The 26,019-nt window shown below is 32.5% G+C and overlaps 1 protein-coding gene across 3 annotated transcripts in view; it reads right to left on the bottom strand.

Moving 5' to 3' along the window:
* LOC118198685 (stomatin-2-like) overlaps positions 1-26,019 on the bottom strand; it is a 113,860-nt gene that overhangs the window by 30,755 nt on the left and 57,086 nt on the right. For 2 of the 3 annotated variants that reach the window (XM_035370422.2, XM_035370423.2), the window contains one exon: positions 10,471-10,577. In XM_035370422.2, the coding sequence (XP_035226313.1) occupies positions 10,471-10,577 (107 nt within the window). Of the gene's footprint in view, positions 1-10,470; positions 10,578-13,883; positions 14,000-26,019 lie in introns of those variants that run through there. The other variant, XM_035370424.2, reaches the window with a different exon arrangement.

Genomic DNA, 26,019 nt, shown 5'->3' with positions numbered 1-26,019 from the left:
ATATGGCGATGGCTCTCACTGTGAAGTCATGGACGGTAGAAATAGAGGCCGATTTCATTATTGCTGTTTTGTTGTAATACAACTACCTGAGTCATTTTTTAAATGTGTATATATTCATTAAATATATAATCGTGGAAATTTCAGAGTTGACAGTATTTTACGACGTTCTTGCAGTTCGGATTTGTTTACAAATTGTTCGTCGCCAAAAGTTCGCCAAATTTGTCGTATTTCGTGCTGATCCTGTATTATCACTGTTATATAATAGAATTTTATTTCTTAAATTTAAGTTGAATAATTTTTTAAAATCCGTTTGTATAAGCGCGGCTTTTCTCCTAATTACTTATCTTTTAAATTGTTAATTGCATAATCAGTGACACATTTTAAACAGCATAAAAGATGCATAAAAAAACAAAAACACAGCTTATGTAATAATGAGAATACTCATTAAATTTGTCTATTATTTTCATGTTATTAATGAAATACTTTTTGAATTATGAATACATTAGAAACTATACTTTTATTGTAACTGCTACATATTGAAACATTGGAAATTTATGGATTTATTATTATGCATGATGAAAAAAATTTGTATATACATTCATTAATATAAATCTAAGTCATTACATTAATACTAATAAATATATATTAACAACTTCTAAACCATCGCATCTATCTATCTGTATGTAAATATATGACTTATTAGATGTGTATATATATATATATGTATGTATGAATACAAAAATGAACATTGCCAAGAAGTTTATTTGAAGTTACTTTTAATTCAGATAACGATTATGTAATTGGCAGCAACTATAGTTATCAGTTCTTTTCTAATTATTATGGAATTTAATAATCAGTTGAAAAATAATTGATGAGTATTTGAGTGCTAAAGAGTGTACGCATTTTGTTATTGGGTTAATTCATAATTATATATGATCTACGTGTGTCTACAAGATGTGCACCAGCTAATTTCTAGAGTTGGTATAATTAATGTGTTTTAGGTGTATTACCGAGTGTTCTATGGGACAGTAAACAACTCGCACATGTTTGATTGCTCATGTATTCATATGCTTTATTTGAGCTTCATTTTGCTGAATAGTATCTGCTGGCTGTGAGGATGTAAATATCAGCCATATAGACTTTTGTCATAAAAGATCTTTTTTTTTTTTTTTTTTTTTGTTGTTGTTGTTGTTGTTGTTGACTGTTTGTATGTTTGAATGGACAGGACAGTAATTATGAGCCATAAAGTTAGTCAAGGTCAGAAGGTGGTCACCAGGTCACAAATTTTCCAGTGAACTATCAAATTTTCATTGCAATGCAGACAACAGAAAATACACATAAATAATGTCTGATAAATAGACTTATCCAGCACACGTTTTAAACTATTTTTAGTGTATACAGAATTTGGCAATTACTGATGTAATTGATTACTATAACCAGAAGTGTGTTTATCTGTTACTTGAAGTGCCAGAGTGGAGATCAAAATGATTAACTTGATAGCAATCACCTTTCTATTATCTTCCATTACTAACAATAAAGTTTAAAATGAATGCGTGTGAGAGATACAAAACAACACGAAGAAGCGAATGTCACTTGAAAAGAAACGTCACTTTCGCCAATATGAGCGATAACTGATTCTTGTTTGGCTTTCAGCCTGTTTACCAAGTGAAGATGGTAACCCTATTTCGCCAAAGGGCTTTTCTCAGAACTGTTGCTGCAAACGTTTTGTTCCGGCAACAAATATCGTATGTGATAAGGGTTTTAAATATTCCGAAATTTCAATACAACACCCCTATTATGATGCACTTTGTCTTATTCGATATTGCAATATGTAAATATAATCTACAACTCAACTTGACCACTAATACGGATTTATAACTGCGCTGTACAGAAACTGTAATTTATTAAATTAAAGGTAATGAAGGGATTGCGACTAATGGTACCTTAAATTCGCGCATCGCAATTAAATTTTCTCAAGCACAGCATTTCGCTTTGGGAATTCATTTGGACTCGCGACCCACAGTTTAAGAAGCGCTGATAAAGGATTTATACTCAATGGATTCATACAATTATATTTATTAGCTACAAAAATTGCATCATATTCTGTTAACCAAATATTTAAGCATAAGCGCTCCTTCATTACTTTTCAGCATTGTTTAAAGTGTAGAATTCAGCTTCGTATTTGTTCATAGAGAGTAATAAAATAAGGACCATTTGAAATTTTGAATACGGTAAGTGGAAGGACTCTAAAAGGCCTTTAAATAGACTCCGAGGACACTGTTTTTTTCACACGGGAATTAATCATGTATTCACGAGGTTATTAAAATTCCTTTTAATCCAGGTATTCAGTATAATTCTTGACACTAGTTTGAAGAGTAACTGTAGGAAAATTTCAAGTCCAGCACTTCCGTATATTTGTAAGAACTATGTACCAAATGCAACAAATTTAATTTAAGAAGTATTTGCTTTATCGGAAACCTTTTCCTGTTTGCCTTCCACTTCTTTCAAAATCTCATCTTTCCGTTAAGAAAAGAAACGTTTTTTTCTGCTACAGCCCTTTTTCTATTTTTAATATTTTTTATTTTTTTGTTTTTCAAGAAATCCTCGAACAAACTGTTTCTATTAATACAGATATTTCTTTTGCAATCGATAAAGGATTTAAAGAATTTTTTTCCTTGCTATTATTGGCAACATATCTCTCAATAGAAACAACCATACTAATTATAATATCATCTCGTATACTTTTTTGCTAGTTAACCAGATACTTGGATTTTCTGTTAGTTACATTTTTTTCTTTATTATTAAAATTCGCTGCTCATTTTTAAAAAGCCCTTCCTCAGATTTAATTTTAGGACATTTCATTAAAATCCTTAAAATAGTGTTTTAACATACACCCACCATATTCAAAGACACATATACATATACGTATTGACGCATATACATATTGACATATATACATGTTAAAGAACATGTATATGTGTTGTCAGAAAAAAATTAAATAATAAATCTTGTGCATTAAATTTAAATAATCCCTTATTCAATATGTAGAGACATTAGGATTTTTTTTGGAAGCAGGAAAGATTAAAAATTAGCAAACGCCTTCGCCGGGAATCGAACCACGGACCTCTGGAATACCGGCCCAGAGTGCAGAACCACTACACCACGAAGGCACGCTAAGGAAGCGGGAGAAATACCTTAAAAATATTTTAAATTTTAGTTCAAGCAAAATCATTTAGAAAATTCTTCTTGGTTAATTAAAATTCCTTAAAGTCTTCCCGATGATCAAGATCTCTCATTTTCAGTTAATGACTTTAATTCGAATCGATTTCTTTCTAAAGTGCTTTAAATGCCTCACATAATTTTTTCTCCTCTCTTTTTTCAACATTTCAAGAGAGAGTTCCATTTGTTACTTCATTTTGCTTGTTTAAGTAGTTCTCAAAAATAACTCATGTATAGACTTTTTTTTTTTTTTTTTTTTTTTTTTTTTTTTAAGTAGGAATCTTGAAAAATGTGCAATTCCTTCGCCGAGATTCGAATCTAGACCTCTCGAATACGTGTCGAGTGTGCTGCTACCGTTACACCCCGAAGGCATGCGGAAAGGAGACAGAAAATACCTTACACACTTATTTTTTGTTACTTGAAGAAGAATGCCTTTACCACATTTCTTTGAAATTTAAAATCTTTTCTGCAAAACTAATGCCAGTTTAAAGATGAATTATTCTAATTTCAAATTCATTGCTCTTTTGTATAAAGAAACATTTCATGCAAAATCGAAAAATGTTAACTAAATTGTTGGATGTCGGAGAGTACTGACGAGTATTTGGGTTTTGGACTTAATATTCAAATTATGAAAATGTAATGAAATTTAGAGAAAAATCTATGAACTAAAACGTTATGGCAGGAATTTGGAAGAAATAAGGAAATGCAGAAGATAGAAGTCAGAATTCATATTTTTTAATAAATATTCAACACAACTTATTTTATTTCTCCCTTCTTTCCGCATGCCTTCGTGGTGTAACTGGAGCGCACGCTTGTGAGTATTCAGGAGATTCGGAGATTCGAACTTCAGCGAAGGCGCTGCGAATTTTTTCAGCTTCTTGACATCGAAAAATTTTCAGAGACTCTAGGTGGCGCCCGAACTTTAAAGATGGTGGGCTATAATTCTCCCTCTCGCAGGATTTCGTGATGAACATTTAGAAAACAGAAGACTTCGCTAACCATGACATCCTTCCTACTTTCTAACAAAGAAACTGTGAGCAATATGTGCAATAAACTGATACGATGCAATTGAGGAAACTGCACCTGCTACAGCACGCCTTGGGAGCAAGGAAAACAACATCACAATCTCGGCCGTTTCGGGCGGTTGTTGTCGTTTGAATGAAGGGATATCTAAAGCGTTTTTGGTCTTTAATGGGTTAATCCCCAGTTGATCTTTAAAAGAGGGAGTGTATAAGATATTTTCTCCCTCATTTCCGCATGCCTTCGTGGTGTAAATGGAAGCATGCTCGATGCTTATTCCGAAGGTCCGGAGTTCGAATCTCTGTGACTGCACTGCACTTTTTTCGGGTTCCTGAAGAACTTTACAACTTTACTATATATGTATTTATTGCGTAAAATTATTTAGTTTAAAAATAATTTTCTTCAAAATACACAGACTGAATCTGAAAAAGTGGGCAAAACTTTACAGGGTGTAGAATGCTGCTACACATGCAATATTCGTCATAGAAAGTCTGCGTGGAGCGCAAACAGCAAGCCACTATGTGGCATTGTAAATGGTATAAAGAGGGTCTTTCCTTGTACCCAATGGTGGTTTCACCTTGGATTGTCGAGAGGATGGCTGGTTATATGAGCCACGAAATTGCCAGGGCGATGGATTGGTCGAGGTGGTCCCGTACCTTCGCCACCAAGATCACCGGATCTCTCATATTTGGAGTTTTATTCTGGGACCATATGGAAAGCCTAATATACGAGAGCCCCTTTGAAACCAACATGGATCTAATCGCAAAGATCGCCTTTGTTACCGGCGATTCTTGGAAAATGCCTGGTGTCTTCGCAAATGTGCGTCACTCTCTATCCCGCAGGTGTGAAGCCTGCATTACAGACGGCGAAAGGTCTTTCAAGCAATTTCTTTAAGCATGTACACTGCACATAAAAAAAGGACAGTTCTGTATCGACCGATTGACGAAATTCAACTTGCATTTTTCATATCTCGAAAGCGCGCCTTAGAACATGTATTAGATTTATATATATCGCTGTTCTAATATAGGTATTTTGACGAAAAATCGGATTTTTTCTGAAATAAAATGCCAGTTTTTTTCCATATTTCGAGTCTACGAATCCGATTATTTTAAACTGCCGAGTTTTGAAAGAATCACAGGAGTAGTTTTCAAAAAATTAGTTCTCACATTTTAGCTCCTCAATGCTAATTGAATTTGATTAATATTTATTAAAATCTTTTTTTATTAAACTTATTTAATTCTTCCTTTCATATTTCAAAATTTAGGTTCCTTCCAAATACCATTCGCCCATGTTTTATGATTTATTTTTTAAATTTGTATTTTTAAATAATTTTTATAAATTTTTCAAAAACAAAATTTTGAATTATAACCTGTAAAAGTTTTGTCATCAATGTAAAGTAGATGTATTTCTAAGAATACTTGCAAAAAAATTAGTTTTTTATTCAAAATTTCCTAAGATATATGTGAATCTACATTTGTTGTATTTAATATAAGCGGTAATAATGATAATGTTTTTTACGCACTTTTTAAAATTATTTGAAAGTATAAATGATGACTTTTTTCCCGCTCGTGGACAATGAAGAAAAGGAAAGGTTGCTATAAATTAAGAAGTTCGCCAAGTGAATTATTCTTGGCGCAAACTGAAAAAAATTCGCCAAGATAAATTTTTAAATTTCTCCATAAATTTCTCACCGAAAAATACAAAATTGAATATCTAAGCATAATTTGAGTCGTAGAATCAAAATATGGAAAAATTGCAATGTTATTTCAGAAAAAGTACGATTTTGTGTCAAAATACCTATGTTAGAACAATGCTAGATATAAATCTAATATATATCCTAAGTCGCATTTTCGAGACATGGAAAAAGAATTTCAGTTTCGTCAATCGGCCTATTAGAACAGGAGATATAGAATTGTTCTTTTCGCAGTGTACATCAATTACATTAATGTTAATAAAATATTTTATGAAATATCTCTTCTCATTCTTATGTTAATTCTTTAAACGTGACAGTGGAAAACTACCATTTAACTTCTAACCGCTTGCGTTCTGACTATAACTTCCCTGACGAATATTGCACGCACAAAAGAAAAGTAAAAAAATTTCCACCTGGCATACATCATTAGGCTATCTCTTATTGTAGTTTAGGACTGCAATTTCTCATATTAAAGTACTTTGAATCAGGTTAATAAGTTTGTTCTCTACAAATTACTATAGCCTAACCGTTACACATTTTATATCTTGAGCAAAACAAAAACATATTTTCTACATTTTTAATTTTTGCAAATTTATGTGTCAAAACTATATCAGATTTCTTTCTTTTCTGGTACCTAATTATATTCGACTTTATTACATGGATAAGTATAAATGATGTAACTTTTGAGATGCTTTGACTGTTATCTAATTCATCTTATTCTGCTATTACATTAAAGGCAGACAGCAGAGAAAGTAGTATTAGCAGTATAAGTAGACTGCAGGGAAAGTCTGATTTTATAGTTTCTAGTGCTTTATAGCGCTATCGAAGAGAACGCTGATGTTAAATAGATCGGTTTTGTACCAATATTAATGGAATGAAATTGGATGTAGCCTAGAACACATCACAGATTTTCCATGTGTAAAATAATATTATGAGTCTTCATTTAGCTCGATTTATATAAAACATTGTTATCCACACCACTGCATTTGCTGATGGCAAATATTTCTTCCTGCATTCTTTTAAATTAACGTTTCTTTAAAATTCTTTTAAATTTAGTTTTGGCTCATTCGACTATTAAGAATGCTATAGAAATGATATTTTTTGTTTGCATATACAACTGTATTTTTTGCTTTTTTTTTTTTTTTTTTCTAATCTTCTATTTTCAAAACCTTTCTCTTCTTCACATATGCTTCCCAAGATTATTTTACTATGAATTTTATAAGAAAGTTGAAGATGAAAAGTTAATTAGGTCTTTTTTTGTTACACTAATTTCTTCACTATTCTGTAGAGTCATAATGTTTTTTCTGAAGCAGGTGATGTGAAAAATGTGTAATGCCCTCGCAGGTACTCGAACCTAGACCTCTTGAATACCCACGAGTGTGCTACCGTTACATCACGAATGCTGGAAGGAGGAAGAAGATAACTTATATACTCCCTCTTTTTAAAAGGCGACTGGAGATTAGGGACCCAGTCGCCAAATCCTGGTAGTGATGAATTATTGTCCACCACCTTATAGTTCGGGCTCCACTTGTAGAGTCTTTAGGTATTTCTAAGCAGGTGATGTGAAAAATGTGCATACGCGCCGAGTGTGCTACCGTTACACCCCGAAGGCATGCTGAAAGGAGGAAAAATACCTTATAATATTATATAAACCCTTATCGTCCATTAGTTAGTATTTTCTTTATGTTATGTATTAATTAAGTTACGTTAGATTAGTTTATCCTTTATTTGATTACGGATAGGTACACGAGGATCTAAAGCAAGGATTCTCAAGCTTTTTTGTTGCATACATGCATCCCTTTCACCATTGCTACACTATCATTTCCCTCACCCCATTCGAAAAATACATTTACATTTATTTAAATTTAGATTATTTTTTATGTGTTCTATAAACCTGTTGGGTTAATATTTTAAACTAACCAGTTATTTTGTTTCGGATCCTTACTTTGACTTCTCCTGTCCGTATTCTCAGCAGTAAGTAAATGAGTTCTGTAGTATTTAAAATTATACCGCTGATAACACCTTGATTTTGCCACTTCGGTTAAAATTTCCAAGCCAGCTTAGAGTGAAACTTGATTGTGTAGTCTTTGACTACTGTTACTCTTAAATTTGATTGTTCTGTTTAGTTGCATCACCAGGAACTATGACTGATATTGTAAGCATAATAAAGTGCATTTATATTCTACATCCTGTTTAAATAAAAGGGTTTATTTAAACCTTTCTCTGACTCTGTATTTATAACTGACATAACGATAATTTGCTTCAAGTACGGTAGGGGTTTTAGACTAATTAACTTATATCATATCAAGGAAAACCCAATAAACCAGAAAAAGTACAGAAACGGTTAAGAAATACCAAAACTTGAATAAAAGTATTTTTTTTAGCCCAAAGAGGCAGGCATTTTGCGTTGGTTCACTTTAAACGGCGTTTCACTTTTTAAACTGTTGCCACCAACTATTAGAGCCCTGTATTATATTTAAAGAAATTAAATAATGAAAAATCTGCAAGAATGTATATATGTTTCTCACACTATGAATGAAACACCGTACCTAGATACATCAAATATTGAATAACGTAGCCCTCCATTCGAATATTGGCATTTGGAATTTAGAATTTGTTTTACTAATTCAGTTTCATATTTTGCAAAATTTAACAAAATTTTGATTATCAAACTCAACGATTTCAAAGCGAGCAATGGCAACACTGTACGGGAAAAAAATTATCCCCAGTCTGCGAGACTGTGCATCGGAACTTCTAAATGTACGTATGCTCTTTTTAAATTGTTTTGTTATACTGCTGGTGCATTGAGTTGCATTAAGTGCTAAGAACATGATATTTAATAAATACTGGCAACACACAAAACGTTAAAAAATGCCCCTTTGGACGTAATATAAAATCTAAAATCTTTCAGGTTTTTTTAGATATTCATAAAATAAAACTTAATGCTTAACTGGTAAATAAAAGGCTGGCCGCATTCCTGTCCTTAAAACTATGATATTCCTCCCTCGGGAAGATTTCTCCGTGGTTGAGAACCCTTGGTCTAAAGGAAGGGGTGCGTTCGTGCAGGACTTCCTAAGGAAAACTGTTTCTTATTCATGTTACACAGGGATCAAACTAGGAAAACGGCCTTACTGTGAGCCCGTTTGGCAGAATTTAAAATCGAGTCCAATTACTAATGTCATCAGCATCAGCGCACGTTCCGTTTAAAAATCATTTTGTAAAAGAATGCTACTGTAAAAGAGTTATTCAACAAAATGAAATATTGTAATTTGAAAAGATATAATTTTTACATTATGATTATAATTGCTGAATGAATTTCTCTCCATTACAGACAGCTGCGTTCAACTAGGTCTAACAGTAAATACTGACAAAAATTACAGCTTGTATATATTACTGAAAATTTGAATGATGCTGGCATAAACCCCAATTTGTATTTCCAATACAAAAATTAGATACCAGTAAAAGCATTTTTACAAGACAATGAAATAGTCTGTCAGAACTAGAATTATCAGATTTTAATATCAGTAGCTAGTATACTGGTGGCCGCCGAAAACATCGTGAAGAAAAATTTCGCCAGGAAAACTACCCAAGGAGAAAATGCGATTGTGAAAAACATCGTGTAAGAAACGAAAGCAAGGAGAAAACATCACAGCTCTGAAACACCTTTGTAGAAAACAAATCGGAGCAAAAACTTCAAAATTATAAAGCATCACCGTGCAAAATATCTTGCTAAAAATTTTAGCACATAAAAATTATTGCATGATGATATGCATTTCCTGACTGCCAAAGTTTTAAATGAATTTTCGCGTAATGATTTGTGAATATAAGAAGAAGGAAATAATATTTTTACCTCTATATTTCCTATTTTTGTATTAACAAATAAATATTTACTCAAAAAGCAAGAAGGTATCTTAAGCATTCAGCAAGGAGACGCAAAAACTTAAAATTCTGTTTATTGCTATCATTAATTTTTACTAATTTCCAGGTTTTTAGTGCTTAAATTTTCTTGCTTTTTCGGTAAAAATTTATTTATTATTAATAAAATATGACACAATAAGGCAAAAAATATTACTTATTCTTGCGTCTACAAATCATTGCTGAAAACTCACTTAAAATTTTCATATTCAGAAAACGCATGCTGCGATGAATCATGTGATGAATTTTATGGGCTTCCCAGGCGCAGTAAGATAGCTTCCCCGCAAAGCAGGTTAAGGGTTGCCATAAAATGGCAAAGGAAGGCAGGGTTACCATATTTGGCGAAAACATTGGCGATATGTAGCGGACGTACAAACGTAAATTAAGAAAGAAATAACTTTACAACTGGTGTCAGAAAAAAACGAAACAGTAAGACGACATTTTCTCTTTGCATTGCTTTCTACAGGCCGTTGTCGTCCACGGTGTTTTCTTCTGTAATCACTCTTTCTTTATGACGAATGCCTTTTGCTTATGAGTTAACATAACAGTTCTTAATGATTATGCAAATCCTTAAAATTTTAATTTTGTAAGCTTCCTAATGTTTAGTTTTTCTTAGTCCTTACCTTAATGCAAAAGAAGATTGAGAGGGGAAATGTGGCAAGAGCAATAAGCATAGAAAGAGCAGTCAGAATCCATCCACATATTCCTATTCCTGTTTCCGAAGAATCAGCTGAAAAGAAAAAAAAAGGATAATCAGAAATTTTTATTTTGCTTTGTAAAACTTAACATATATAGTTGTTTATAGTACATTTTGAATAGATCTTTTATTTCTACTTTTAATTGGTAACTCTGGAATTTATGTTTACGATCAGAAGATTTACAGAATTGTACACTACGCAAAATGAAAGGGGGGGGACATTTCTGTATCTCCCATTCTACTGGGCCAATTGACGGAATTCAAATCGAGTTTTTCATGTCTCAAAAGCTCGACTTAGGATATATATTAGATTTATATATAACATGCTTTAATATAGGTATTTTGATACAAAATCGGACTTTATCTGAAATGACATGCCAATGTTTTTCCATATTTCGATTCTGTGACTCAAAGTTTGCCTAAATATTAAATGTTGTAAAATTTCTCGTGGGATTTACGCAGGAATTCAGAAATTTGTCTTGGCGCATGTTTGTTTTTAGTTTGCGCCAAGAATAATTCATTTGGCGAACTTTTTTAATTTATAGCTACCTATTTTCCTTTCCTTTTTTTCATTGTACACTAGCAGAAAAAAAGTCATCATTCTTACTTTCAAATAATTTAAATTTAAATGCGTAAATCACATTTGTCGTTATTATAGCTTACAACAAATATGTAAAATTTCAATACGCGCCAAAATGTATATCTTCGAATCATATATATCTTCGATTCATGTATATCTTCGAAAATTTTGAATAAAAAACTCTAATTTTCTGCACATGTGCCTAGAAATACACTTGTTTTAAGATTATGTTAAAACTTGTATTGATTATAATTCAAACGTTTTTTCGGAAAATGTATAAAAATTATTTAAAAATAAATCATAAAAATGGGCGAATTTTATTTGAAATGAGTTTAAATTTCGAAATGTGAAAGTAAGAATTAAATAAGTTTAATAAATAAAGAGACATTAACAAATGCATACCAAATTCAATTAATATTGAGGAGCTAAAGAGCAAATTTTTTAAAAACTACTCGTGCGGTTTTTACAAATGCTGGCAGTTTGGCATAATTTGAGTCGTAGAATCGAAATATGGAAAAACAATTCGCATGTCATTTCAGAAAAAGTCCGATTTTTGTGTTAAAATATCTATATTATTACAATGCTATACATAAATTTATAACGTATCCTAAGTCGCGCTTTCAAGACAGGAAAAACGCAAGTTGAATTTCGTCAATCGGCCCAGGAGAGCAGAAGATATATAACTGTCCCATTTTCTGTCGCATTGTACATGTATTGTATCACTCTATACATCTAATCCGATATAATTGAAACACCACTCTGCATAATATAATCAGTTTAAAAGACTTTGACATCCATTCATAATTCATAAAGTTTCCAGTATTATAATTTATATCTGTAATAATAATATTATTGAATTAGCTCTTGTGCTTGCATCGTATTATGACCATTCTTTAGGTATGTGCAATGCATCTCACATATTGACTGTAACATAACTCAAGACTAACGTGTTACTCTAAAGGAAGTATAATAGTATTTTAAGGCAGGTTTCAGAGATTTTAACATGCTATCCACACTCATAATATTTCAGTATTGCATTTGCTTTATTTTATTAGAGATTTTTATGACATCATCTCTTTCAAATTTCTTTTTCAACACGAATATTTACAAACCCTATACGCTGCGCTATACAAAGTTTACCTTTATGATACAATAACACGCCGAACAAATATTAATTTAGAAGTCAAACAACAAAAATCAAGGTTATATTTTCAAATTTTCACAGGACTAGTTTCGATGGCTTTTACCGAACCATCATCCTCAGTCCTGTGAAAATTTGAATATATAACGCTGAATTTTGTTGTTTGACTTCTAAATTAATACAAGTTTACCTTACCAACTTTATTGTTTTTCCTCTGACTACATTTTATGTATATTTTACGATAATTTTACGGAATTAAAAAATGTTGACTACATTTTTTAATTCCGTAAAATCATCGACGGCCCACCAGCGGCCGAACGGTAAAGTCGCTGAACACTGGTAGTTCGGTCACAGGTTCGAATCCCGCGAACGGGCTGGCTGAATGGGTGTTTTTGTGGTTTTAATCACGTGTAACGTGTATACGAGCCAGTTCCCTTAGAAAGTCCTCCAGAAAGGCATCCCTCCCCGTAGGCAGATAGCCCTCGAGGCTTTGCCATAATTAAATAACCGAACCTAACCTTAACCGTAAAATTATCGTCGTTCTTCTTCTTTTACTACTGAATTAATACACTTTGAAAACAGATTTGGAATACGGTGTGCGCAATTCCGTACATTAAACGAGACTTATCAACTAATATAATTGTTTTATAGAGTCATTAGGTTATATTGAAGAAAGAGGCGTGAAATTTATTCAATGCCCTCACCCGGACTCGAACCTAGATATCTCGTATACACGTCGAGTGTTCTACCGTTACACCATGAAGGCATGCTAGAAGGAGAGTGAAAATACCTTATATACTCTTGTGGCCTGTTATGACCATAAGACCAGCTTGTTTGGTTAGCTGGGTCGGGTCGGGCTACGCCCATCTCTGGTACCTCACATACTCTCCATTTTAAAGGACGACTGGGGATGAGGCGACCCAGTCGCCAAATCTTGGTGGTGACGAATTATTGTCCACCACCCACTTGTTCGAGCGCCACTGTAGAAATATTATGTATTTTTGAAGTAGGAGACATGAAAAATGAGCAATGACCTGGCCCGGACTCGAATCTGACCTTCTCTAAATACGCGCCGAGTGTGCTAGAGTTACATCACGAAGAAGGGAGAAAATACCTTATAGTTTAATTAACACAGAATCGAATCTACCAGTTTTTTAACAATTCAAAGTGTCCAACATCTTGCAGTTTCTTCATTTTACATTTATGAAAAAAAAAAAAAAAAAAAGGTTCCAATATTTATCTCCCAGAGATGAATGCAGAAAATATTTCTGTATTTGTCATTTTCGTTTTAAATGTGCATAAAATATCAATCTCAACAAACTCCTTAACAAAATTTTCTTAACCTAAATATTTGTGACTAAAGATTTTCTAAAAGTGAAATTTCGTAAATAAATGATAATTTGGCATTTATAACAGATATTGATCAATAAATACTAAATAATATAAAAGCATGAATCATCTAAAATAACCTTTCGATATTAAATCAAAACTTAGATTTTTTTCCCTCCTTCGAAAGAGGAAATATATTCATAACTTTTAGACTGCATTATACTTTTGAAAGAAATTTTATAAAATTAAACTTTAAAACAAATCCAACTTAGATAAAAACATAACATACCTTTTGCGTACATAGACATGAAAATGCATAACACCTTTCATCAGCAGCTAACTTTCATTTCATTATTTTACCGCGCTCTTTTAAATGAGTAAAATATCACCACGGTTTTCCTACCCTTCTGCTGTTGCTGAATATTCAGCGGGAAAAAAGCCTCTAAAAAGATAATAGTATTGGCAGCTTTTCCTCACGTGATTCCTGTTGTCGTAGCAACAACTCCGCCTCAGAGTTTTTGTAGCGCATAATTATGTTTAAAGGAAACTCCTTAAATATTTGTTTCTAAAATGCTATAAACATTCAGCAGATATTGATAACCGAAAAGTAATTTATCCTACTGTAGAACTGCATCTGATCAACTCTGTGATCGAATTATTCATGGAAAAATTTTTCTGAGAGGTTCTTAAAGTTGTCACGTCGCAAGTTTTAATTTTTAGTCCAAAGGAGCTTTGTCTCTGAGGGAATATTGTTTTCGTTTTGCGATTTTGTGTCGAATCACTTTGAATATCCGTTTCACTTTTCAAACTGTTGCCACCCAATATTATCGCCCTGTATTATATTTGAAGAAATTAAATAATGAAGAATCTGCATATATGTATGTATGTTTCCCGCATTGTGATAAAACAAGGGTATCTAGAGCCAACCAATTTTGAATAACATAATTCTCCTGCGAATATGGGCTGAAAGCCCAGATTTGAAATCTAGAACTTGTTTTATTATCGATTTCATATTTTGTAAAACTTTAACGAATTTTTGATTAACAAACTTAAGTGGAAGGAGGCATAAGTTCAATACTGCTTAATTGTTCAAGTTTTAATGTTTTAAATTATTATCTCCTTACGAGTTGATATGAAGCACTAAAATCTGAATAATAAAATATAATAAAGTTGTATTTTCATATTTTTTAGTTTAAAGTACTTAATATTTTTTAGTAATATTTTTAGTAAGAAATTTTAATATATTTTAACCTTTCAATTTGCATGTTACTTAGTTCTGAAATTTAATAACTCCTTTTATGTTTTATTTTAATTCATTTAAAAAAATTTCCAGAATAATATAATCTTTTTCTTATAACTTTAAATTTTAATTATAATATATAGAGAACTATTCTATATCAAAATTTTAACTATTATACATATATACATAGAGAGAGAACTTTTCTATATCGAAACTGTTTCTCAGTATTGAAATATAAAAGAAGATTACGTAACTCAGCCCTTTCATTACCGTTAGAGATCACCACAGCTAATCCTTCTCTCTCGTTTTTTCTAAAACTCGAAAATACCTATACGTTTAATTTAGAAGTCAAACAACAAAAATCAGTGTTTATATTTGCAAATTTTCACAGGACTAGTTTCGATGGTTTTACCGAACCATCAGCCTCAGCTGCCAAAGCGCAAATGAATGAGATAAGATATAATGATTAGATAAGATAAGAATGGATGGACAGGTGTTAAGCCACTGGCATCATCTATTGATGAAATGAGAGTTAAAATATAATTTAGTTAAATTCTGAAGTCAAAGATGGATTGGAATTAGAGTCGTTAACTAGAACAGAAAGAATTTTTTGAATGTGAAACTCCTCTAGAAAATCCAATTCACCAATGGAAGATGTTTTTGAATGATTTTGGCTGCAGAAAAATTGAAAGTGTGATTTTCGGGCCAACAGTGCTGGGCAACAGAAGACTTCTGTGGTTCCTTTTTTATAACATATGCCTCATGTTCCTTAACGCAGTTTTGAGGCTCTCTTAGTTCGACCAATGTAAATTAAATCACACTGGCAAGGAGTCTCGTAAATACTCCAGGAATTCATATCCGGAATAGGGTCCTTGAACTCGGAATTGTATTGATAGGAGAATAAACGACGCGAAAGTTAAATTTCTGTAAAATACGTGCAATTTTTTAGCTAGTCGAAGGAAAGAAAGGAATGACAACGAATGAAAGGAATGGGAGAATTCCTCTAATCTAAAACAAAAGTGTGCCTTGTGGTGTGTTGAGATGAGAATTTTTTAAATGCCTGATTAATTATGTTGGGTGAAAAGCTCCTGTCAATAACTGCTGCTTTTAAATAATTTAGTTCTTGATCAAGAGCCAATTTGGAGGAGCAAACTTGAAGTGCACGGAAAACATCGGAATGAAATGAAGCTAACTTTTCTTTAGTCGGATAACATAATTCGAATAGTGGTGGAAGGCAAACCGATGAAGGTTTACGGTAAGCCGTAGTACTGAAGTTGGATGTGTTACGTGTGACCAAAATGTTGAGGAATGGAAGAGAATTGAATGTCTCAGTTCAAAAGTGACTGAATAGCAGGATCAATGAAATTCATTGTTGAAAGAACTTTATTTAAATCATCTTTATTACCGTTTATTGATTTTTGTAGTTTCTAAATTAATACTTGTTCCGCGTTATTTAAATTTAGATGTCTTTATGTATTTCATAAATTAATTACAAAGACGTATAGGAAATTTTGAAAAATAACAGGACGTGAATAAAAGTAGTTTTTTACATTCATAAACTAAAACTAAATAGTCAAATAAAAGGCTAACCGTATTCCTTCTCTAAGACAACTCCTGGTTGAGAACTCCTGCTCTAAAGGAATTTAGTATTAAAATTATTTAAAAAAGAAAAATAATCTCGTAATTCAAGTGGAAGTAAAAAAAAATGGATAAAAATCTGAAATTCGTGTATATACTTGATATTTGTGAAAAGTTGAATTTCGCGCCCCGATAAGATTGCTACCTTAGGCATAATTCCTAAATTACTTAATTGATATAACTATCAACCTGCAAATTTTTTATTCTGTTGTGAATTATACATCCGTTCGTTTTGGCTTCAGTATTTTCATTTCAAAATTAACATAATTTTTCAATGAATGTCACATTCAATTCAAAGATTATTCAAGACATCTTTTCAATGCCCGTCTTGAGTGATTAAGACGAGCATTAAATCATGATGAATATCATGTTCTATTTAATATACTTTAACAACTTGCATATTATTATGCTTGTATAATTATAAAATACATTAAAGCTATATATTTATATATGAGTCAGCTCGGTTCTCACTAGGGAGCGGCAATGTCCATTTATTAAATGGCACAGTTCCATTTCGTGCTAACAGTTACGATGTTTGTTCATAGTCAGTCTATCTTCTTTCCAGTTATTTCTCTCATTCCACGCTAGCGAGTTTGGGGAATGGTTTTTACATATTCATATCTGCTAAAAATATTTAGCCCTCTTTTTCTATTAATGAATATGTTCTTTTTCTGTTTTTATATTACTGTACATTTGTGTTAATGGGCGACAGCTTTTTGTAAGATATAATATTTGAGAATACACAGATATTTTCTTTCGCGATGAGAAAGAAACTATCGAATGACAATAATATTTTATTAATATACTATTATTCATATTATTATTTTATTCCAATGCGATTTATTTATCCTCATAAAATACAAAATAATACCTCCGAATATAGATTAATTAATACGAAAAAAAATATTCGAGAAAGACATGCATTTGGCAAGCACTTCGGAACAGGATTTGATACTTCGTCTTTAAAACCTAGGTAATAACATTTCACTAATCTAATTTAAATAGATATCATTATAATTTTGCTAAGTTAAATCAAAATAGTTTTGCTTCGAAGGGTAATTACGTAATGAAATTGAGGAACTTGTTTTCCACCCAATCAGTATAGTGGTTAGCGTCGCTGACTGCCGTGTCGAAGGACTCGGGTTCGAATCCAGGAGAAGGCATGGATTTTTGTAAATGTATAGTTTCCGTGCGGCATGGGGCACTCTAAATATGCGCCGAGCCGAAAGCCCTCTAGAGGTTTGTGGTAGGGAAAGAGGGCTGGGAGACCCTTGGACTCGTCCCGTTCCTCGAGGTGATCTCAATGAAAATTGGGGGCGGAACTGAGCTAAATCCCACTGCCACCTGTAAGGTACTCAGTGCTGTTGCCAACGACAGATGTAAACTTGCGCTCCTTTACACGAGGAATTTTGTGGGCTTGGGCGTCAGCCCACGGTGTAGGTCAGACAAGAGAGCATTAGCAGCAACAAAAGCAGAACTTATTTCTTTTCCCACAGATTCTTTCAGAAATGCGTGGCCGATGACAAGAATTAAAAATTCAATACCTTAATAGAAAGTTATTTTAAAAAGCTTCAGACAGAAATTCAGTGCTGCAAGCGAGAAGCCATTCTACTGCCTAGCATTTGGAACAATTATCAGACGTATTGTGCATATATAGTTTCATTTCAGCAAGTTATTTAATTAACTGGTTTATCATATTTTGTTGACATCATTTTGACATCATTCAACACACTATCATCATATTACTTTGAAATCATTTTGGATACTTCACCAATACTTGAAAGTTTCAGAATGACTCTAGGCTACCGTCTTTAAAATCACAGAAAATTATTCAGTTAGATATGCAGAAAGTAACAAGCAATTAATTGTGTCTCAATCCTTTATTACCTATAATTTAATTTGAGGTTATAATTAGATATTTCAATCATTTGATCCCAGATAATTATTTTAATCCTCGAGTGGATGAGGTATAAATGTTTACAAGAAGGGCAGCGAAAGCAATAATGTGTCATCGGAAATTTTCGGTTAGAATTGCATTTAGATAATATTTGTTATTCCAGTATTTCATAATTGCTAATTAATTTAAAGAATTTTAGCAAATTGTAACAATAAAATTTGCTATTATGTTTCAGTGATAACTTTCGTCAAATTTAATTTTGTATGACATTTTATGCCATTGAATAAGATTATCCTGTCTTACATAAAACTTTAGCATGTTACTTATTCCTTGTTGAGCTTATTTTTAGCATTTATTTCCCCTTCGCTTCCGTCTGAATTATTTAGCAGTTCACTGTTCTTGTAACACACTGTGTCTCAAAGTTAAGATTACAAATATGAAACATACGACATATCTGGAAAAAAATGGTTTATTGCAATCAAATTTTATGTACTGATGCTGAATATTATGCGATAACCACTAGTAACGTAATAAAACTGGAACAGGCACAAATCTGGGCTGAGTACTAGAATTTCACCATATATTGTACACGTATAGTCTTGCCGCACTAACTATAGAGATCCGCCCTAATTTTGAGGAAGAGCACCCCAGGTAATGGTCCGAAGGTCTGCCACCCCGCTTTTCCTACCAGCAACCCCTCGATAGCACTTTCGGCTGGCTAGATATTTGAGTGCCCCCTTGCCTCACAGACACTATATAATTACAAATACCCATGCCTTCTCCGGGTCTCGAAGCCGGGTCCATCGGTTTGGCAATCAGCGTCACTAATCACTATATCGTCTGGACGCAAACGAAACTAAACAAGCAGACGAAACACAAAAGAAACAGAAAACGCCCGAAAAGGGACAACTTATATTTTCTTGGAGAGTGTTTCTGATAAAAAGTGTGGCAACGTGGCAAATACGAACAGAGATAATGGCCCAGATAAGAAATTGCTCTTATTTGCGAATAGAACATAATAGAAACATTTAAAGAAATTTTACGTATCAAAATGGGTCCAGATTTAGATGCTTTGTAGTCCAATTCCTCATTTGAGTGGATTACAGACTTTTAATAGAAACTTTAAAAGTTTCCTGTCTCTTTTAAAGAAGCAATAATAGTCCCATGGAAAAATGGCCAAATTCTTTTATAGATGAGAATTTTAGTAAGAAAGTTATACAACTGTCTTTCTTATAACTTTCCTTTTAATTTATGAAATGTAAAGGCTAAATATCATTTCATAATAATGCTTTAAATAAGCTCAAAGTGTTATATTTAAAAGTGATTTGAAAGTACATGAAGAAAATGAAAATTCCGCAAAATAGTACTCATTTATATTTTGCTTTCAAGAAAATGAAACATGTTACCAAAAACGATGGACAGCTTTCATTTTATAAAATTTTTGAAGAAACAAGTTTACAGCGCAAAGATAAAAAATAAAGGAACAGCCTTTCATTAAAGTACTGAAACAGCTGCATCAAATCACACAAAAAATAAACGATACTTCAATTAGGAAGAGACCTTTCAGCATAATGCCCACCAGCGGCCGAGCGGTAAAGTCGCTGAACACCGGTAGTTCGATCCGAGGTTCGAATCCCGCGAATGGGCTGGCTGCATGGGCGTTTTCGTGGCTTTCCCAATGTGTAACGTGTATACGAGACAGTTTCCCTTAAAAAGTCCTCCACGAAGGCATCCCTCCCCTTAGGCAAATAGCCCTAGTGTGCTTTGCCGTAATTAAATACACCACACCACCACCTTTCAGCATAAAAAAATCAGAGCTTCTAATTATTATAACTCGTAAATGACATTTCTAGGAACAATAGGTTAATATTTTATACGATATTTACCTTGCGTGTAAGAAAATGTGAGGCTTGTGAACATCATTATTAAAAATTACTATTACTGTACCATTCTTTCGGAAAAACTATTTTCGTTGTTAATATTTATTAGATCAATAAAAATCTTAAAATAGATTATAGTTTGTTCGTGATTTGTTTGATACTGCATAATAAACATTTGTGATACAATAGATAGAATTAATTTAAAATTCTCTGCGAATAAAACTTACGTGAAGTTTGCAATATGTTTTGATTTTCCTTTGCAAAACCTCTTTCAAGTCATTTATTTCTCCAGTTATTGATTTCGGATAGCTCGAATAATGCTCTAAGCATAATAGAATATTAAATTCCAAGAAAGCATTTTAAATATATTAACACTGCTACTTAAAATCGGAAACTGATAATGACGTGACAGAGATACTTTCATAAAAATCCACCAGTTGACTTCTCAAATCTAAGCTTTATTCTCCTTCTATTACCATTGCCCTGAAGTGAGTTAATATGATATTCGATTAGGCAGAAGTGATAAAAGAATTAAAATCCTTTTATAGGATAAAAGAAAAAATGGGTTATTAAAATGGAAGCCATTTTAAGCATTATGGCATGCCAAAGAGGAATTTTTCCCGGCAATTTTAGATTTTAATAATTCCCTTTATTTAAAATGAGATACATTTATTAAAATAGTGACGATTAGTAACGTAAAAATAATCTCTAAATCAAATTATTACCATTACGAAAGTAATGACTTTATCTGCCTTAAATGTTAATATTAAACCTTCTTACCACTTTCAAAAGTATTAAGACTTCTTTTCATCGATAAGGAAATTTTTTTATAAAAAATTATTTCTTTAAAAAACTTTTGTATGATTAAATGAATATGGCATTATTTTAGACAATTGCCTTTTTTGCCTCATCATAATAGAGTACCATATTTAAATTTCGTCTAAAAAGGTGGCGATGCTTATAAAAGACAAGTAAAAAATCAAAGAGTGAGAGTTGATCTTGCATAAAGAAAGCAAATGCTAACGGAGGATTTAAATATTAGACCTGTTAAAATGCATAAATACGGGAAAATTAGAGTATAAAATTTTAAATACGAACTCAAAATTTTGATATATGTGGTAATGTACTGAAAAGTATAAAAATTAAGCTTCACCACAGAAATATGGAAACGTCTTAAATATGGTGTGGTGTAATGGCCGAAACAGCTACACAAACCCCGGGTTGTGATGCAGGGTTGAAATGAACTTCAAACTCAAGTTCTAACCATAATATAAATTTTAATAAGCTAAAAACATTAATAGTTGCGATTCTTGACAATATGGGACTTGTATACATTTAGTACCGTGATTTCAGAATTTTGTTACAGAAAAAATGCACTAACGCATTATGCACAAGGAATGATCGTTCTTAGCAGGCCAACATGCCCATAGCTCTAAACAGGAAAGTTCGTCCCCTCTTCTCAGGAAACCACCTTATATATCTCCCTGTGTTTACTTACGCTAAAATCCCAGAGCGGAATGATTCTTTCACTCATACATAACAAAGTGTCCATCTCCTGACCCTGCTAAAAAGACTTCTTTTCCTTTTTGTCCACGGGAGTGACCCTCCAGGCTGCAACCGGAATCATTAACAAAGGCACAGGATTTCACCACTGATGAAAATTATTGCACTCTCAAATCACTCATCCTACACAAAGAACCTTTATGCCACCTTATCACAATGGATTACCTTGACTTCTTAAGATATACATGAGGTACACTGCGCAAAAAAATAAAATAAATAAATAAATAAAAAAACAACAAAATCTGAAATGTTTCAGATTTTAAATTACGTCCAAAGGGGCGTTTTTTAACATTTTGTGTGTTACCTTTCTTTATTAAATATCATGTTCCTCGCACTTAAACCATAAGATCCAGTGCAACAGCAATATCGCAAAATAGTTTTAAAACGAGCATATCTTTAGAATTTCCGATACAGAGACTCACGCGCTGGAGATAAAAATGTTTTTTCTGCACAACGTTGCCATTGCTCGCTTTGAAATCCTTGAGTTTGTTAATCAAAAATTCGTCAAAGTTTTAAAAAAATAGGAAATCGATCATAAAACAAATTTCAAATTTCAAATTTGGTCTTCCACATGCTCATATTCGTTGGAGGATTACGTTATTCAAAATTCGATGACTCTATGTACCGTTATTTTATGACAATGTGAGAAATATACATACATTTACGCAGATTTTCATTATTTAATTTCTTCAAATATAATGCAGGACTCTAACATTTTATGGCAACAGTTTGAAAAGTGAACCGACATTTATCCGTCCGACTCAAAATGCCAAAACGAAACTAATAGTCCTTCGGGATTCAAATCCCTTTGGACTAAAAAAAAAAAAAAAAAAAAAAAAAAAAATCTGAAGTGTTTCAGATTTTAAATTACGTCCAAAGGGGCGTTTTTTAACATTTTGTGTGTTACCTTTCTTTATTAAATATCATGTTCCTCGCACTTAAACCATAAGATCCAGTGCAACAGCAATATCGCAAAATAGTTTTAAAACGAGCATATCTTTAGAATTTCCGATACAGAGACTCACGCGCTGGAGATAAAAATGTTTTTTCTGCACAACGTTGCCATTGCTCGCTTTGAAATCCTTGAGTTTGTTAATCAAAAATTCGTCAAAGTTTTAAAAAAATAGGAAATCGATCATAAAACAAATTTCAAATTTCAAATTTGGTCTTCCACATGCTCATATTCGTTGGAGGATTACGTTATTCAAAATTCGATGACTCTATGTACCGTTATTTTATGACAATGTGAGAAATATACATACATTTACGCAGATTTTCATTATTTAATTTCTTCAAATATAATGCAGGACTCTAACATTTTATGGCAACAGTTTGAAAAGTGAACCGACATTTATCCGTCCGACTCAAAATGCCAAAACGAAACTAATAGTCCTTCGGGATTCAAATCCCTTTGGACTAAAAAAAAAAAAAAAAAAAAAAAAAAAAAAATCTGAAGTGTTTCAGATTTTAAATTACGTCCAAAGGGGCGTTTTTTAACATTTTGTGTGTTACCTTTCTTTATTAAATATCATGTTCCTCGCACTTAAACCATAAGATCCAGTGCAACAGCAATATCGCAAAATAGTTTTAAAACGAGCATATCTTTAGAATTTCCGATACAGAGACTCACGCGCTGGAGATAAAAATGTTTTTTCTGCACAACGTTGCCATTGCTCGCTTTGAAATCCTTGAGTTTGTTAATCAAAAATTCGTCAAAGTTTTAAAAAAATAGGAAATCGATCATAAAACAAATTTCAAATTTCAAATTTGGTCTTCCACATGTTCATATTCGTTGGAGGATTACGTTATTCAAAATTCGATGACTCTATGTACCGTTATTTTATGACAATGTGAGAAATATACATACATTTACGCAGATTTTCATTATTTAATTTCTTCAAATATAATGCAGGACTCTAACATTTTATGGCAACAGTTTGAAAAGTGAACCGACATTTATCCGTCCGACTCAAAATGCCAAAACGAAACTAATAGTCCTTCGGGATTCAAATCCCTTTGGACTAAAAAAAAAAAAAAAAAAAAAAAAAAAAAAAATCTGAAGTGTTTCAGATTTTAAATTACGTCCAAAGGGGCGTTTTTTAACATTTTGTGTGTTACCTTTCTTTATTAAATATCATGTTCCTCGCACTTAAACCATAAGATCCAGTGCAACAGCAATATCGCAAAATAGTTTTAAAACGAGCATATCTTTAGAATTTCCGATACAGAGACTCACGCGCTGGAGATAAAAATGTTTTTTCTGCACAACGTTGCCATTGCTCGCTTTGAAATCCTTGAGTTTGTTAATCAAAAATTCGTCAAAGTTTTAAAAAAATAGGAAATCGATCATAAAACAAATTTCAAATTTCAAATTTGGTCTTCCACATGCTCATATTCGTTGGAGGATTACGTTATTCAAAATTCGATGACTCTATGTACCGTTATTTTATGACAATGTGAGAAATATACATACATTTACGCAGATTTTCATTATTTAATTTCTTCAAATATAATGCAGGACTCTAACATTTTATGGCAACAGTTTGAAAAGTGAACCGACATTTATCCGTCCGACGCAAAATGCCAAAACGAAACTAATAGTCCTTCGGGTCCCTTTGGACTAATAAGAATTAATAAATAAATAAAATAAGAATTAATAAATAAATAAAATAAGAATTAATAAATAAATAACTAAATAAATTTTTTAAAAAAAATGGGTCATTTCTAAATCTCTACTGGGTCGATTGACGAAATTCAAATTGCGTTTTTCATATCTCAAAAGCGTGACTAAGGATTTACATTAGATTTATATATAGCATTGCTCTAATATAAGTATTTTGAGACAAAATCGGGATTTTTCTGAAGTAACATACCAGTCAATTTCTTGCCATATTTCGACGATTCCATTACTCAAATTATGCCAAACTGCCAAGTTTTGCAAAATTCGCATGGGTAGTTATTACAACATTAGCTCTTAAAATTTTAACTCATCAATGTTAATTAAATTGGATATATATTTATTAATATCTCTTTTTATTATACTTACTTGATTCCTTCTTCCAGAATTCGAAATTTAGGTTCATTCCGAATAGCATTCGCCCATTTTTTATGATTTATTTTTAAAATTTGTATTTAAAATTTTTTTTTTTAATTTTTCGAAAAACATTTTGAATTATAACCTATAACATTTTTACCATCATTCTAAATTAGATGTATTTCTAAGCAAACCTGCAAAAATTAGAGTTTTTTATTCAAAATTTCCTAGGATGGACGTTAATTTACATATTGGCGCGTTTTGAAATTGGGCATATTTGTTATAAGCGATAATAACACTAAATATGGTTTACGTACTTTGTTAAAATTATTTGAAGTAATGAACGACGACATTTTTACGCTCGTTTTACAATGAAAAAAAGGAAAGGAAGATAGATTGCTATAAATTAAGAATTTCGCCAAGTTAATTATTCTTGGCGCAAACTGAAAAAAAAAAATGCTATAATATAATGCTATATATTGAATTTCTCCATAAATTTCGTACCAAATCTTACGAAACTTAATATTTAGCCATAATTTGAGTGATAGAATCGAAATATGGAAAAAACATTCTCATGCCATTTCATTAGCATGCTTGACCAGGCATTCTATGAATATCTCTATAGTAAAAGAAGCTATCGAAGAGAGCAGTCATACAAGGACAAGGATGTAAAGACGCACTCATTCCAGGATATTTATTGTACGTAAGTAGTATGGCATGAAGATAAAATGATTAAATTTGTTAGCAGTTTGGGGGTTTAGAGGGTTACGAAATTAGTAGAAACAGCTGCCACCCTTGTCATCTAAAACGGCCCTCTGGCTAGGTATGGAGTCGATTTGAGTTTGGATGACAGAAATGGGCAACTCATCTCATGCTACTTTAAGTCTATGTCCCACTTCATCAACAGCATTAGCTGGAGTGGGGTGGCGGGCCAGTCTCTCAGCAACCCACGACCAGATGTTTTCAATGCGTGTCGCAGATCTGGAGACCGTGCAGGCAAGGGCAGCAATTAAATACCCTGTGTATCGAGGAAGGTCAAACCACGTCTTGCATTATCTTGTTGGAAGATGGCGTTTGGCTGGCCTCGAAGATAGGACACAACCACTGGACGTGGCACTCTCGATAGGCAACGATCCAGCCTCTATCGCATTCTGACATTTGCTGGTAAGCATT

Source organism: Stegodyphus dumicola, chromosome 9, assembly GCF_044657685.1.
Source record: "Stegodyphus dumicola isolate Sdum_Otavi_A_Nest chromosome 9, ASM4465768v1".
Classification (NCBI taxonomy): domain Eukaryota; kingdom Metazoa; phylum Arthropoda; class Arachnida; order Araneae; family Eresidae; genus Stegodyphus; species Stegodyphus dumicola.
Note: the sequence above shows the minus strand (reverse complement) of the source record. Positions and strands in the feature narration are given on the sequence as shown.